Genomic DNA, 14,289 nt, shown 5'->3' on the forward strand with positions numbered 1-14,289 from the left:
CAGTTTGGTTTGCATAATCAAGATGCAGTAGGAATGTTTTATTAAAACACAGATATTTATTCAGCTTCTGTTTTTCATTGAGAAATGAAACGCTTTCCAGGAACACATCTAAATTCACTTATAATAATACATTGTTCCAGTTTTATCACTTCTAATCATATGATTATGACACCTACACCTATGTCATGACATACTGTTTCCAGTTTCCAATATTGTACTCTAATAACTGGAACATAACATTTTGAATTTAAAAGAAGTCATCTGAACTAACGAGTTATAGTTGTGCATTCTTCCACAGCTCCCCTCCTGTCCCTCTGCCTCTAATTTCACCCCTGCCTCCTCCTGTCCATCATCCTTTCACTCCCTCCCTCACTCTCCACGTTCGTTCTTCCTCCCTCTTACCCAGAATGCAACGCAGGCTGAGCAGGCTCAGCTGAGCTATAAAAAGGCATAGCATGGGGGAGGGAGGGCTGCCGTGCAGCAGGAACTGTGCAGACACACACACACGGGGATCCAGGGACAGCAGCCCCCTTGCACTGGGAACTAGAGCCGCAGCACGAAAGAGAGGTCAGTACAGAGGACAAAGGCTCCATAGAGGAAGAGCGAGCATGAAATGACATGGAGTGGGTCTCACTTTGTCAGAGGGAGTGAGGAATAAAGAGATGTGGGCAGGCACAGTGGGCAGGGCTGTTTGATGGGATGGAGAGTGAGAATAACAGAGACTGTAATGATAAACTGTCACACTGTATAAAATGGTTGACACTGTCAGAAGAGCAGGCATTTCTGCATAGTGCAAAGGCATGCAGCTCTTGCATGTCATTCACAGTGAAGGCACTCAATGCATGTCATAATTGTTTTTCTAAAAAGATATGTACTGCCATTCATTATCTTTTCCTCCAGACGTTTGCTCTGACATTTCATTGCAGGTGGTTGGCCACTCTATAAGATTGTGTCTTCTACCTGCACCCATTAAAGGCCATTTTCATACCAGCTGTAGGCTTTTAACTCTAATGCTGTGCTTCTAGCCCTGGTAATGGTCATTAACAAGTGTTTAGGGCTGAGTACTATTGATTCTTGTGAGTAGATGGTGCACATTAAAGTGAGCCAAAGCTCGCAATTTGGAACACAGACACATTCAAAGCAGCCACAGCTCACACCAAAATAATCTTGCTCCATCCTTTGACAAACATCATGGAATATCTCCCACTGCACTGACGTCAAAGGGTCCCCTGTTCTTCCTTAAAGGGACAGTACGCTTAATTAATTTGCAGAGTGCCTTAGTAACCAGTGGCACACAGAGTGAATACACTAATAGATCAAGTGCTCAGTACTTTGTTTTCAGCCCTGTTGCTTCTAGGGGCAATCGGTGAAAGCTGCATCCCCATGTGCTTTTTGAGAATGGTCGACACGCTATCCCTTAACAGCTGCAGACAGACCAAGTCTTTTTTTAGCACGGCTGCGTGTTAAAAAATAGTAGTAAGACATGACGAGATAGACTAACAGGTGGGTGGAGGGGGTTCAAGGGTGTCTCCAGGTTCTCTAAAATACTTTTACATTCTGCATTAACAGTGTACTCAGTTGTACGGTTTACATTATAAATTTTAAAGAGAACCAATATGGACCCAATCCTAGAATATCTGTCACAGGGCTTTGTCCGCATAATGATAAAGTGCAATTCAAACATCTTGCCACATTTCCAGCACTGATACAGCCTCTGTTAGGGAAATATATTAATACAGTCACACTGCAGCAAAGTCATGTAAAGTTTCAGTGAACAGTAGGTTTTCATTCCATAATTCAATGCATTATTGAGTGCAATCCCCACACCGAGAGCCATGTAATGCAGTTTGCACTGTATTAGAACCTGTCTCATATGCCAAAAAAGCAGGGGACCCAGACGATGGCACCATAATAGGCCAGAGTGGGATTCCTAAACATGATCTGTGCTGACTCAGATGCCAGGCACCAAGTGACATTTACACAGGCCACAGGTTTAATGGCTGCTGACATAAAACTGGACACCTGAGAAGCACCACCACCAGTGCTGAAGAGTATTGCATGTGAGAATCAGAGAACAAGCTGGAAGTATGTGTAGCTTTGGTGTGTACCACGCTAAGATATATCTTTATGGTGAACCAGGAAACGTGTTTACATATCAACACAAACAATCTGGTGATTTGGAGATGTACAGTGTAGTATAACTATAGTTTTTCCCTCTGCTGCAGTCTAGCTACAATGAAATAACTCATATTTCCTTTCTAACACATCCCTACATTCCTTAAAGCTTATTTATCAATCTGGCACTATTGAATAGGAGGCATGGACCAGTGAGTAAACAGCCACTTTGTCACAAGGTCAAATTCTAGTCTTGTTAAATCTAATCAAATGTCACTGCTCCCATTTGTATTGCTCAGAAAAATATGCAGGCTATAGGATCTCCTATGAAGACTCTTCACAGAGAGACAAATTCAAATATATCTCATATTTACCTGTTTTGATTTATTCTTGGGTTTTTATGGTCTGTGTACATTAAATGTCCATGATTATACTCAACATTCAATACTGTACCTATAAAGTTATTTGTAATGATAATGTTTTTGGTGTGCATGTGATGTTCTTTTTCCCTGGTGACCATGCCAGGTTACTTGAAACCAACCCCACCATGCAACCTAAGAAATCAGCCCTTTGCCCTTTGCCCTTTATCACAAATCTGGTTTCACAGATCTCAGGTTACTTGATTACCATAGGGCACACGTGTGTGATGTAAGTAACCGGGTGACAAGTAACAAAACTGGAAAATGCTTAACTGTGTGGGATGGTGATTATCACTGTATATAATCCATGTACTGCAAATGTATAGGTGACATTAGGTGGCATTCTGACTCCAAATTAATAACAAACATGAGTGTGAAACAGCTTTATGGAAGATATGAAATTCATTTGAAATACATGCAAAATATAGCGCTGGATTTCTGTCAAGGCATCATCGAATATGGCCTATAGAGAACTTCTCTATAGTCAAAGCAAATGCAAAACAATTTGGTTATTTTGACATATGGCCACGCCTATGGAGCCAGATGTTAAAGTTATTTAAAGTCAGTTCTTTCATACACATCCATTCTCACGACACAGGCGAGCAGCTAGTTGATGGTATCTATTTACACATGCCAGCACTTGTGACTCCCTTGACCTCCTTCCTCATTATTCTGTCTTCTTTCTGAAAGTTAGCTAAAAGAGAAGTGTAAACAGGAAACCACACGTCTGTTGTCTTCTTTAGATATGTTTGCTACTGTTAATACAGAACTAAGAGTAATTTCCTGTCCAGTTGAAATGAGGGACTAGAATTGTTGTGGTCTTATCCTGAACTGGTTGTAAAAGACAAAAGCACATGCTGTAAAAGCTATTTAGTATTGTATAATTATATTATAATAAGTTGTTAAATCATACAAATTTTACATTACAAAAATTAAAAAAAAGCTATAGATGTTTTTATGTGTTTGTGAAAGTGAAGCGCAGCATTAGTTAAAAGGTCTAGAACTGAAGGGTAACCAATCTACAAAGAACAAGTTACTGCCAAAGAAGTGGGTTTCTTAACAGCAGAGTGTTGTATTCACAATATTCACTGTAGAAATATGTTTTAAATACAGCAATACTGATTCTCAGAATAGATACAACAGTTATGTAACAATTAAAGGAAACGCATTTTTGAAAATAATTGTATAATCTTGATTATGCTGCTTTAACAATATAAATAAGTAACTGTAAGTAACTGGGACACAAAATACACACTGTCAGTTTACCATACAGCAATGGACTCCCTAAATTAAGTGCAACCTACTAAAATTCTATTAGACATTCTGCCTTTTTCAAAATGCTGTACTGAACTTACTTTCCTGTGTCTTCTTTTTGTCTTTTAGTTGAAGGAAAACACTCATCAAACGCAACACAATGGCAGGTAAATAATATGTCATGTAACACCAATTGATTGTGATTAATAATGTTCAAAATGTTGATTTGTATTATTAAACTTATGAAGTAAAAATAAGTCAGAAGCTGACTTGTATTTCTTTAGACTCTACTGCCCTCTTTTGGTGATATTTGAGAATACAGAGACTACAGGGGAGGTCTTACATTTAACACTGATATGAATTAACTCTGCACTTAGATATGATACTCTATTTTTATTGAAAAAATAGATCATTATTATATTAAATTTAATTAACAACACTACATTGTAGTGTACAATATAATGATCATATGACTTAGCTGTACACATCACCATAAAATGCGATTATGAACAAGTCCAAATCTATTTTTTTCTTCTTTGCTCATTTGTTAGAGTTGTTACTCAGACTTTTGCTTTAGTTTCCTGTGAACAGTTATACCTGGCTACATGACATTATAAGGTGACAACAGTTGCCATGGCAACACTGTTTGAGTAATAGCACAAACCTCCACCAAAGCAAGCACAATCAAAACAGCATAGCGGACCAGGCGACACTATACCCTGCAACTAAAAAATGGGAAATACATGTACTGCTAATTCCACTGAATGCCAATTCTCCACATCTGCCTCTCAAGATGGTTTGTTAGAAATATCCTTTAATAGTTTTTAATAGTTATTAAAAACACACCTTGTACCTTGCATTTGTTAGAAGAATGCTTTGCCACTGACAACCTATTTTGTTCATGCTCATTTCAGACAAAATTAAAGATGCCAAGATCATCTTTGTTGTGGGTGAGTACAATTTTGTCTCATTTTGCACCACGCAACACTTTTTAATCACTAATTCCCCCTTGTGCTATAACAATGTTTTTTTTGTCTTTCTTTTTCAAGGTGGGCCTGGCTCTGGAAAGGGCACCCAGTGTGAGAAAATAGTTGCAAAGTATGGCTACACCCACCTGTCATCTGGAGATCTGCTCCGTGCTGAGGTGGCTTCTGGCTCTGAGAGGGGCAAACAGCTCCAGGCCATCATGCAGAAGGGAGAGCTTGTGCCCCTGGTAGGAGACTGATGTTTTTATCTTTTGCAACTTGTCCTTAAAAAACAATGATCATCATTTTTATACTTTTGCAATACCAGACAAAAATGGTGTTCTTACAATGCATACAATAGTTTACCAGTTTATTAGGTACACCTACACCATAGCTAAAACTAGCGCAGGCTATACAGCAACCCTGCCATAAATCCAGCCTTCATGAAGGCTATAATGTTCAGTTTTAAGGTAGGTAAGTTTTTTTTTAGTCTCCTAAAGAGGAGCTGATTCAACTTCATATATATTTTAGATGGTGGAACATGTGGGGCTGTAGAGCTGTATTGCATTATACAGAGCGGCCTTTGTGTTATTTATTTTACCATCATTGATGTTAATGGAGAGGACAAAATAACAGAAATGCCTGTCAGCATAATAAACTGACAGCTGAGTGTATTTTCTACTAGAAGGGCCACATCATTGTGAAGTTTGATCATAATGTTCAGGGTCTGCTTTCAGGACACCGTCTTGGACATGATTAAAGACGCAATGATCGCCAAGGCTGATGTCTCCAAGGGCTTCCTTATTGATGGCTACCCCCGTGAGGTCAAGCAGGGCGAGGAGTTTGAGAAGAAGGTAGGAGAGTGCATGAGATGTTGGTCTATAATTCATCCCCCACAACAATGGAAAAGCCTCAAGCAAATTCTCTTCCCAGATCGGCAAACCCTGCCTGCTGCTGTACGTTGACGCAAAAGGAGAGACCATGGTCAAGAGGCTTTTGAAGCGTGGTGAGACCAGCGGCCGTTCTGATGACAATGAGGAGACAATCAAGAAGCGCCTTGACTTGTATTACAAAGCAACTGAGCCAGTCATCGCCTTTTATGAGAGCCGTGGCATTGTCAGGAAGGTGTGTGTAACTGCTATGATGAAGAAAACTGAATATATATATATATATACATGTATTCTCACACATGGTGTCATCTTTCTCTGCCCAGGTTGACTCCGAGCTGCCAGTGGATGAGGTCTTCAGCCAAGTGGCCAAGGCTATTGATGCACTGTAGTAAAACAACATAACTGGATGAGCTGTTTCTGGTTGTTGTTGTTTTATTTATTTTTTTTATTTTCTCAGAATTCATTTTCATATGGACAAAACATGAACAACAACAGAAATAATTCCCTTCCCACTCATTTTGGTTAAAATACTAAAGGCCATTAAGCATCAAAGATGCCTTAACTCTCCTTCTACTCCAGCAATAGGAATTTATAGCTTTAAGCTCACAAAACAATGAATATGCTTAAAGCAGCGGCATCTGGAAACCCTTTTGTTTCTGTCTGTAAGTCTGACATCCATTCTGTGCTTAACATTTATGTGGATTTACCCAAGTCACATCTCAAAAGGTACTGTACACAGGAGGTGTCAAACATCTCCTGACCTTTAAGAAACTGTGCTCACTCTTGGGCAAACCTGCACTTTACACAATCGTTTTCCCCCTCTTTCAAACCTGCCATATAGAGTTCAGAGTTCGTGGAAAAATAATAGTCTCCTTTATGATTGTGCCATTGAGCAATGGCAGAGATCACCCACTGTGGACAAACTGGTGAAACTCTGCAAACATGTACATGTACATTGACTTCTGTATTACAACCACCATGGACTTCATACATTTGCAACTATATTTAAAGCACAGAAAGGTTCTATTTTTTTCATCAAGATGTACACTTTAAAGTGGTATATGTAACAAAAAGGAAATTAAAGTAATGAAAAACATAATATTTGAAATTAGTTTATTAGTGGTGACTGTGTTTGAGTATTTGAATGCAATCTATAATAATATAATTCAGTAATACATTGTGAGTAATCCAGGAAAACCAAATACACACACATAAATTAGGGACTAGGGATTCAAAGTTCAAAAAGGAAACGCTTTCCTATTCAGAAAACATGGTCAAGGTGCTGGAGAATGTAGACACAACAGGATACAGGACATGCTGCTGTAGCCATAGCTCACTACTGTTATTATAACTTCTCCTTTGAGCCTGTGATGACCAACAGGTCTTCCTTTACCTCTCACCTTCCTCTCACCGCATACACACACACACTCATCCAGCTGGCCAAGCAAACACTGCAACAGGTATCCGGACTACCCTCCAAGGAGAACTCTGATCATGACTCCACGCCATAGGGATGAGGAAGAGGAAAACGGCTTCTGAGAGGGGACAGGATGTGTTCATCGGAAAGTCAATCAAGAAGAGGCGTCTGTAAGCACTTTCATAAAGTCATTGAGGATGCTGCTTGAATGCTTGGAATGCTGCTCTTACTTCATAAAGGTACAAAACAAAGGGGAATAAAGGAGGTGGCAGTGGTATTTATCACGTACAGCAGGGAGAGAAAAAAAGAGACACATGTCTGTGAATGTGGGGGAGAGGGGGAAACTGAGTCCCGCACTTCAGGGATCACAGCCTCGGCTGACCCATTGTGAATCAAGTTCGAAGATGACCCCATGAACTCCCAAGTATTGAACATATGAACATTCAAAACAAGTGACAAATAACTTAAGGCCCTATGTGTAGAATTTGAACATTTCTGACCTCCTGTGGTGGTAAAGCAGACCTCATTTGGCTACACCATTTTCCAATCTACTATAAAATTGACGTCTCAAACCTTACCACATCTAGTCATCTAGCTTGTATGGGCAAATCTAAATAAGGCAGGGATGCAAAGACCCTACAAGGTATGAAAGGATATTAGTTTTTAGGTAAGACAAAAAAGCAGATGATCACTGCATTAACTTTTGGTAAAGGTATAATTACCATAATCGACCCATAAATTATATATTTTTTTTCATTTTCCACTCACCTGCAGAATTAATGGCCAGATCCTTAAAAAGGAGCTTAATGGCCATAGAAATGGCTTTGTAACTAAATCTGCAAATGTAGCCTTCTGTGTGAGGATTCCACCAAGGCAGATAAGATGAACCTAAGAATTGTATGCACGCTGTGTGTGCACTTACTGAAGCTGCGTAATTGTAAGGGGAGCGACGTGCAATCAGCTATGAATTATACTGTTGCATATGACAGCTTAAAAAAAGAAGAAAAAATCAATGCTTATCACAGCCTATATATATTCATACTGTATGGATATATGTGTGCATCAATACATTATACTTTCTGTTCTGTTGTCAGGCGACCTAACTAAAACTAAAAAAAGCTTATAGCCCAGAAATGAACAACACGAGTAGCTCATGATTTCCAAATAAAGGCTGGTGGGCTGAATGTAACCTGGTCGTGCAGTATTTCATGGGAATCATGTGGCCTACAGGTCAGTTGTCAAGGGTAACTGAGACCTTCACAGCTTTTTGAAATGATCCCCTTATTAGACTGTCACAGACAATTTCATGTGACTTTGTGACTCCAATGTAAAATGAACAAGGACCACTCACTTAAGTGAATCCTAACTGCAGTTCCAGCAAAAACCCTGAATTACTCAGAAGTGAGATATGATTTTTCAAATGGGATGTTTCTATAATGAAGGTCTTGTCAATTGGCTGCATTGTGGGATTGTAGATGTACATTCAATGACTTTGTGAGGCTGACAGGCTTCTGTTCATCTAGTATCAGTCTCGGATATGACCGCTACAAGGCCATGCGTCAGATCCCCCCTTAGAGGACGATAAGGAAACTAGAAAGCTGGCGCATATACTTGATTCTCTCTCTCTCTCTCTCTCTCTCTCTCTCTCTCTCTCTCTCTCTCTCTCCTATGCTGTGTACTGTGGCGGACGGGCTGGCTGGCACCACAGAGACCCAGTGGCACCGTGCGGGAACCAGCGTCAACCTGTGATGAAAGACGATGGCCGATTGTTTCCTGTTATTGAAACATTACTCATGGGTGGGGGTGGAGAGTTGGGGGTAGGCTCCAATAAAAAGGAAAGCCATTGAAGGAGAGTGCTACTGTAGAAGTGTCCTTTGGCCAGCCTCAGATGTGATGGACTGCTGTAAATGAATGCCAACTGTGACATATGCCTTTTAAATCCTAGTCATGTCAACTACTAGAGGATTGCAATCATTTAAGTAACTCAGGGTACAAGTTGAGTAAAATTGTCTGTACTTAGTGAAGGATCCCATGTGCATTTCTTTGTTCATGCTGCCTGAAAGAATGAGGTCAAGGCAAGTTCACAGAGCCAATGAGCAGAATATCAACTAGTCTCAGAAAACAAGGCTCTGTGTACTACTGTTTTTAATGCACTGTGGGAATTTAGCACTCTAACATGTCAATTAGTCCAATTAATCATTAAGCACTTGTGATCTGCAATCATGGATTAACTAGATTAGACCTTTTGAGAGTCTACAGTTCAAGTGAAAATTATGCTAAATTTTAAATTATTGAAGCAAATTACGCTGGGCAGTATAGTGGTAATGCCAGTAAAGAGTTCAAATCAGAGCAATCACACTAGCTGTGGCAAGCTTTCACACTGCTTTGCAAGGCCTATGCTGTCATCTTCGAGACTTGTATTTAGCATATTTGTGCGTGCCTGCACTAAATCTGTGACCAGCTGTTTTTGTTATGTCTTGTAACTGCATTTTGTTCCTGTGATGTGCAGTTGCAGTATGTTCCTAAATAACAAAGTCCATATCAGAAAGGAGATAAGCTTCATTTCAAACACTCCTTTCAACTTTTGTTGTTTGTTTTGTTGTATTTAATATTACATTTTTTTCCCGAAAATTGCTTGACCGGCTTTTCTCACCAAAGAGTGAATGGAAGAGGATAAAGCTTGTTTGCGCTCTCCTGTAATTTTCCAGTGTTTCTGTTACACAACACATGCAGATGCAGTTTGTTAACTTTTGTTTGCCACAGCAGTTTTGTACTCTAAATGCTTTTGTAGCATTGTTGAAGTCTAGTCTATGTGTGTTTTTCTTTTCTGCTGCTCCTCTGCTCTGCCAATAGACTTTGTGTTGGGAGTTGATTTGACGGAGTGATGACTCCTCTGAGTCTGTTCAGTTCAGAAAGGATGTTGTGTCTACACTTTGCTCCAATCTATTTTTTTCTCACCAACTACTGGTGGTGCTGTAGGCAAAGACAAATGCTTCCCCCCCTAGAGAAGCTATTGTTTTTTCTCCTTTATTTTTCATCTGGATAAACTAATTAACCAATAACCAAAAATATTTATAATATGCAGATACAAAACGTGAATCATGTTTTTATTCAAATTTCTAAATCTCCCAGAGCTTCCAGTGACATTATACAGTTCACAACACATACCACTAATAACATCCAACATCCAGTGATTTTAAGTAAATTCAGAAATCTGTTTGGTAATTTTGTGCATCTCTGACTTTCAGTGTTTGGCCCACACACCCACAGTACACCCACAGTTTTCACTTGTTTTTGTGATTAGACCTCCTCTCAGGAATGTGTGGGCATATGCAGACTGAGCTTGATAGACCTATTTCAAGTAAAACATTTTAGTACAAAAGTCACAAAAGCACCGATCTAAATAATAAGATTAATGATGGATGAATTATGCTTGTTTTTTTTTCACAATATGGCAGATTATTTTTAAAATTTTTAAAAAAAGCACTGCAACAATGTCGATATGTAAAACCCATTTTTATTTTGCAACAACGGAAATCACAATGATTTTTATTTATTAAATTTTTTATAAAGAACCCGTTGATTGATCCACAATTGAAAACAGGTAAATCATTTTTACCAAAATTAAATTATGGATCCATTTAGCCCTATAGATCATAAACTATAGCACTGACCTTTAACTGATGATAGGAGAATAATTTCCATATATTAACACAGTAATTACACTGAAATTGCCTCCCCGAGGCTTACACAAACTCACTTCTACATCACTAAATTAAACTTGAGTATGTGAACAGGTAGGCTTTAAGTCAACAAATGGAAAATTAAAGTGCGTATCACAAAATTAGCACAGTGATGCATCATGAAACCATGGCAACAGCTCAAGACAGTTTGAACTTGAAATAAAAATAATACTGGGATATATATGGATGAAAGATAGAGCATTTAAGTCAACATCTGAACCTTGTTGTCAGAATGCAACATGAGAGGCAGAATAAGACTATAATTACAACATTCTCATTGCTGTTCTCAATATCAGTGCTGTCGTTTTTGTTTGCAACACGACAGGCACGTGTTACAATGTGTTGTGTAGATGCGTCATACTTGCAATGTGTTTTCTGTAGGGGGTGTTTTTTTCAATCTATAATGTGGTAAGCCACATCTCAGTCACATTCTAAACAAAAAAATAACACCAAATAATTATCACATTGAAGCAGAATGGAGCACATCATGCAGACGTGACACATTATGATTACATCTTAACAGATAATAATGAAACAGATACAGAAAAACATTGGGATTTTTTATGTGAATTGTAGCCTAACTGTAACAGTTTTGTACTTTACATATGAGATTTCATCACCAAGCCTATACTTAAAAAGGAATCTAACTGAACATTACCAACAACAATGTAAGGATATTACTAATATAGGTGACCATGATGCTTTCTTGGAAACCGCTTGGTCCAAAATTAAACTATGACTCACGTCATCCGTTGTGGTAAAACCTTGGTTATTTCTTTTACTCATTGTCTAAAAATCCTGATGTTAGTCCACTTTAAAAAGTCCAACTACAATTTGCCACATTCAAATGTATTCAGAGAGAATAAGATAAATTATTATTTTCACCCATTATCATTATCATCATTCTGTGGGCCACTTTTAGCCTTAATATTAAGTATGTATATTTGTTTTTGTCCTTTTTTTTATTATCCATGTCCTACACCAGATAAGGTCCACCATGCAAAAACATGCTTTATTACTACTGAAAGGAATACAGTGTTTTCTCTTTTTGCCAAGAGGTAGATTATATCTTCTCATAGTTTGCTAACTCTTGGCAAGAAAGCAAATAAAGCATATTTACAACTATCCGTTAAAGGACTGCATTATAAAGGCAGCACTTTGTGTGTTGTACAAAAAAGAAAGAAATAACATTAAATAAATTAAATATAAAGTAAAATTTTGTTAAGTGTTTTTTTAGCATTATCAACCCTGGAGGTTGATGACAGAGGTAGGCTGTTTTTCTGTGAAAATAAAAGGCTAATCTGTCACAGAAAAATAAATAAATATATATAGTAAAAGGCTACAGGCCTACATAAAGATAAAGGCTACAGCCAAAGAGAAAAGGGGGCTATTATTATTAAGTATAAAATAAAATTCAGCTCTTTAAAATCAGAATACTAACTGAAATATTTACTATGTTGACCAGATAAGACAATGCTATGAGAGGGGCAGTATTCACTCGGAAAAAAAGGCCGGTGGTGGGAGGGGTACAAAAGTAAATCTGCACCGCCCAGGCAGCACAAAAAGTTTGGAAAGTCCTGACATCCTGAACATCGCTGAATGCAGCCACATGCTTTCCCGTGGATTATAAAAACCTGCTTTATTCAAGCAAAAGCCGTCTTATCTTAAAAGTAAGTTTTGTGATTCATAACTTTGTTTTCACTCTCCTTGGGGATGTGCGGTCTGGTTTATTTCCCTGGTAGCCTGGAGCGCAGTAATTTAACCACACTCTTTCCTCCTCGACCAGTCCGTTTTATGTCTGCTTTGAAATGCAGAGGTCAGATAACTGTAGAAAGTGCTAAATATTAGAGCTGTAAAAACAAGGAGTTATTACCATAAAAGCGGATAGTCTATCTAAGGGATCTTTTGCCTCATTAATCTCATTGTCACTGGTTTATTAATGTTATTTGTGGACTTCTTAGGTACACTTTTTTAGTAATTATGTTGCTTAGTTAAAGACGTGTTTCTCTTACTGTAAGAGGTCCGGGGAAATAACGTTTTTTGTTTCCCCTTGGAAGTGCATAAACAGTTTACACAGGCTCTTCCTTTTGCCTCTATATGAATCATATAACAAGAGCAGTCTCCTTCTTATCTGATCTCGGCATTGTGGTATTATTTAAAGAAAGCGATGCAGTAGTGTTTCCTGAAACAGTCGGGCCAGAAGTTAGTGACCACCAGATAACCCCTGGGTTCAGACCCTCATTGTGCACCAGGAAGACGGGCAGAAATATTGTGGGATTTTCTCAGGAGGAAAATCCTGTCATCCCACTGATGGAATTTAAGACATTGAAGCAACATCTAAGTGTTGAATAGGGTGTGTAAATGACCGATGCTCCTTTGTGTCCTCATTTATTTTTGCTGCTAGAAACTTCTCATAACAATCTCATAAGGTCTCTCTCATAAACTGCACTTTTAATATATATATTAACCATCAACAGTTCTGTTTGAATGTATAGTTTTTTGGCTTCAGAGAATGTGTTTGTGTTATAACCTTTCCATGACACAGTCTTGACAGAACCGAAAACAGATTTGGAATACAATACATGTTTTAGTATGAGATTGACACGCATGAGGTTGGCCGGTTGGTCACATCCTCTTTTATCAACCATAACATCTCACTGATTGCTGGTGTCTCCCCCCCCCTGACCTGTCAACCTTTGAAGACTGGAATTGTCTGCTCTTCCGCTGCCACGGTCATATGCTGCCTTCCCGCTAGACAAGGACACTTCAACCACTGCCCGAGTGCCTTCGCTCCACAGAGACTCAGACTCATCTTCAACCATCACCTCAAACACAAATCTTAGCAGAGATGGAGGGTCATGTGTTTGCCCTGCTTCTGTGCATCACTGCTGCAGCCTCTGGTAAGTCTACCAGTGGATATTCAATATAATCATCATTTAGATCTTTTTTTTTTTTTTTTTTGCTGAATCTTGCATTTATTGACAAGTGTATAACCTTAAAACAACAAACCATATGTCACTGGATTTAGTGGATTTTGAGCCTCTAGGGGATATTCCTGTCAGCCTGAAGTTCAAAGGCAGATATTAATCCTTTCCTGTCCTGTGTTTTGCAATGATTTCATTCTGTAGACATAAAATAATATTTTATGCTCTGATGTGTTTTTCTCTTGCACGCTAAATCAGGTTTTTACAACCGGTCTGTGAAGAGAGGTTATGTACAAAATTGTTGTTGTGAAGTCCTTTTGCCTGAGCAGTAGTTTATCCTTACAGCAAGATTATACAGCATGCAATATTTTATCATAACACAAGAGCTAAGTTCAAAACATATGTAACTCCAAATGGCATTCAGACTATTAAATCAGTGAGTCATCTTGGGAAGCATTTGTTTGTGTAGTCTTTCAGGTTTTAGGGATAAAAAATAATTTAGTCCACACACAAGAAACAAGAAAATCATGTGGAGCGCTCATTGATTTTATGTGACACTCCT

The 14,289-nt window shown here is 38.6% G+C and overlaps 2 protein-coding genes across 3 annotated transcripts in view; both read left to right on the top strand.

Moving 5' to 3' along the window:
* Positions 1-434: 434 nt before the first annotated feature.
* ak1 (adenylate kinase 1) lies at positions 435-6,050 on the top strand. Of its 2 annotated transcripts, XM_051412956.1 has the most exons (7): positions 435-567; positions 3,918-3,955; positions 4,703-4,738; positions 4,838-5,001; positions 5,491-5,607; positions 5,687-5,878; positions 5,967-6,050. In XM_051412956.1, the coding sequence occupies exons 2-7, from the start codon at positions 3,949-3,951 to the stop codon at positions 6,030-6,032; spliced, it is 582 nt and encodes a 193-aa protein (XP_051268916.1). In that variant the 5' UTR covers positions 435-567; positions 3,918-3,948; the 3' UTR covers positions 6,033-6,050. The 2 variants fall into 2 exon arrangements, with proteins under 2 accessions (XP_051268916.1, XP_051268915.1); XM_051412955.1 differs by lacking the exons at positions 435-567; positions 3,918-3,955 and adding an exon at positions 4,506-4,584.
* Positions 6,051-12,351: 6,301 nt separating this feature from the next.
* Positions 12,352-14,289, top strand: part of eng (endoglin) — a 38,766-nt gene continuing 36,828 nt past the window's right edge. The window contains exons 1-2 of the mRNA XM_051412568.1: positions 12,352-12,473; positions 13,506-13,703. Of these exons, the coding sequence (XP_051268528.1) occupies positions 13,652-13,703 (52 nt within the window). The 5' untranslated portion in view covers positions 12,352-12,473; positions 13,506-13,651. The remainder of the gene's footprint in view (positions 12,474-13,505; positions 13,704-14,289) is intronic.

The sequence above is a fragment of the Dicentrarchus labrax genome, unplaced genomic scaffold (genome assembly GCF_905237075.1).
Source record: "Dicentrarchus labrax unplaced genomic scaffold, dlabrax2021, whole genome shotgun sequence".
Lineage (NCBI taxonomy): Eukaryota > Metazoa > Chordata > Actinopteri > Moronidae > Dicentrarchus > Dicentrarchus labrax.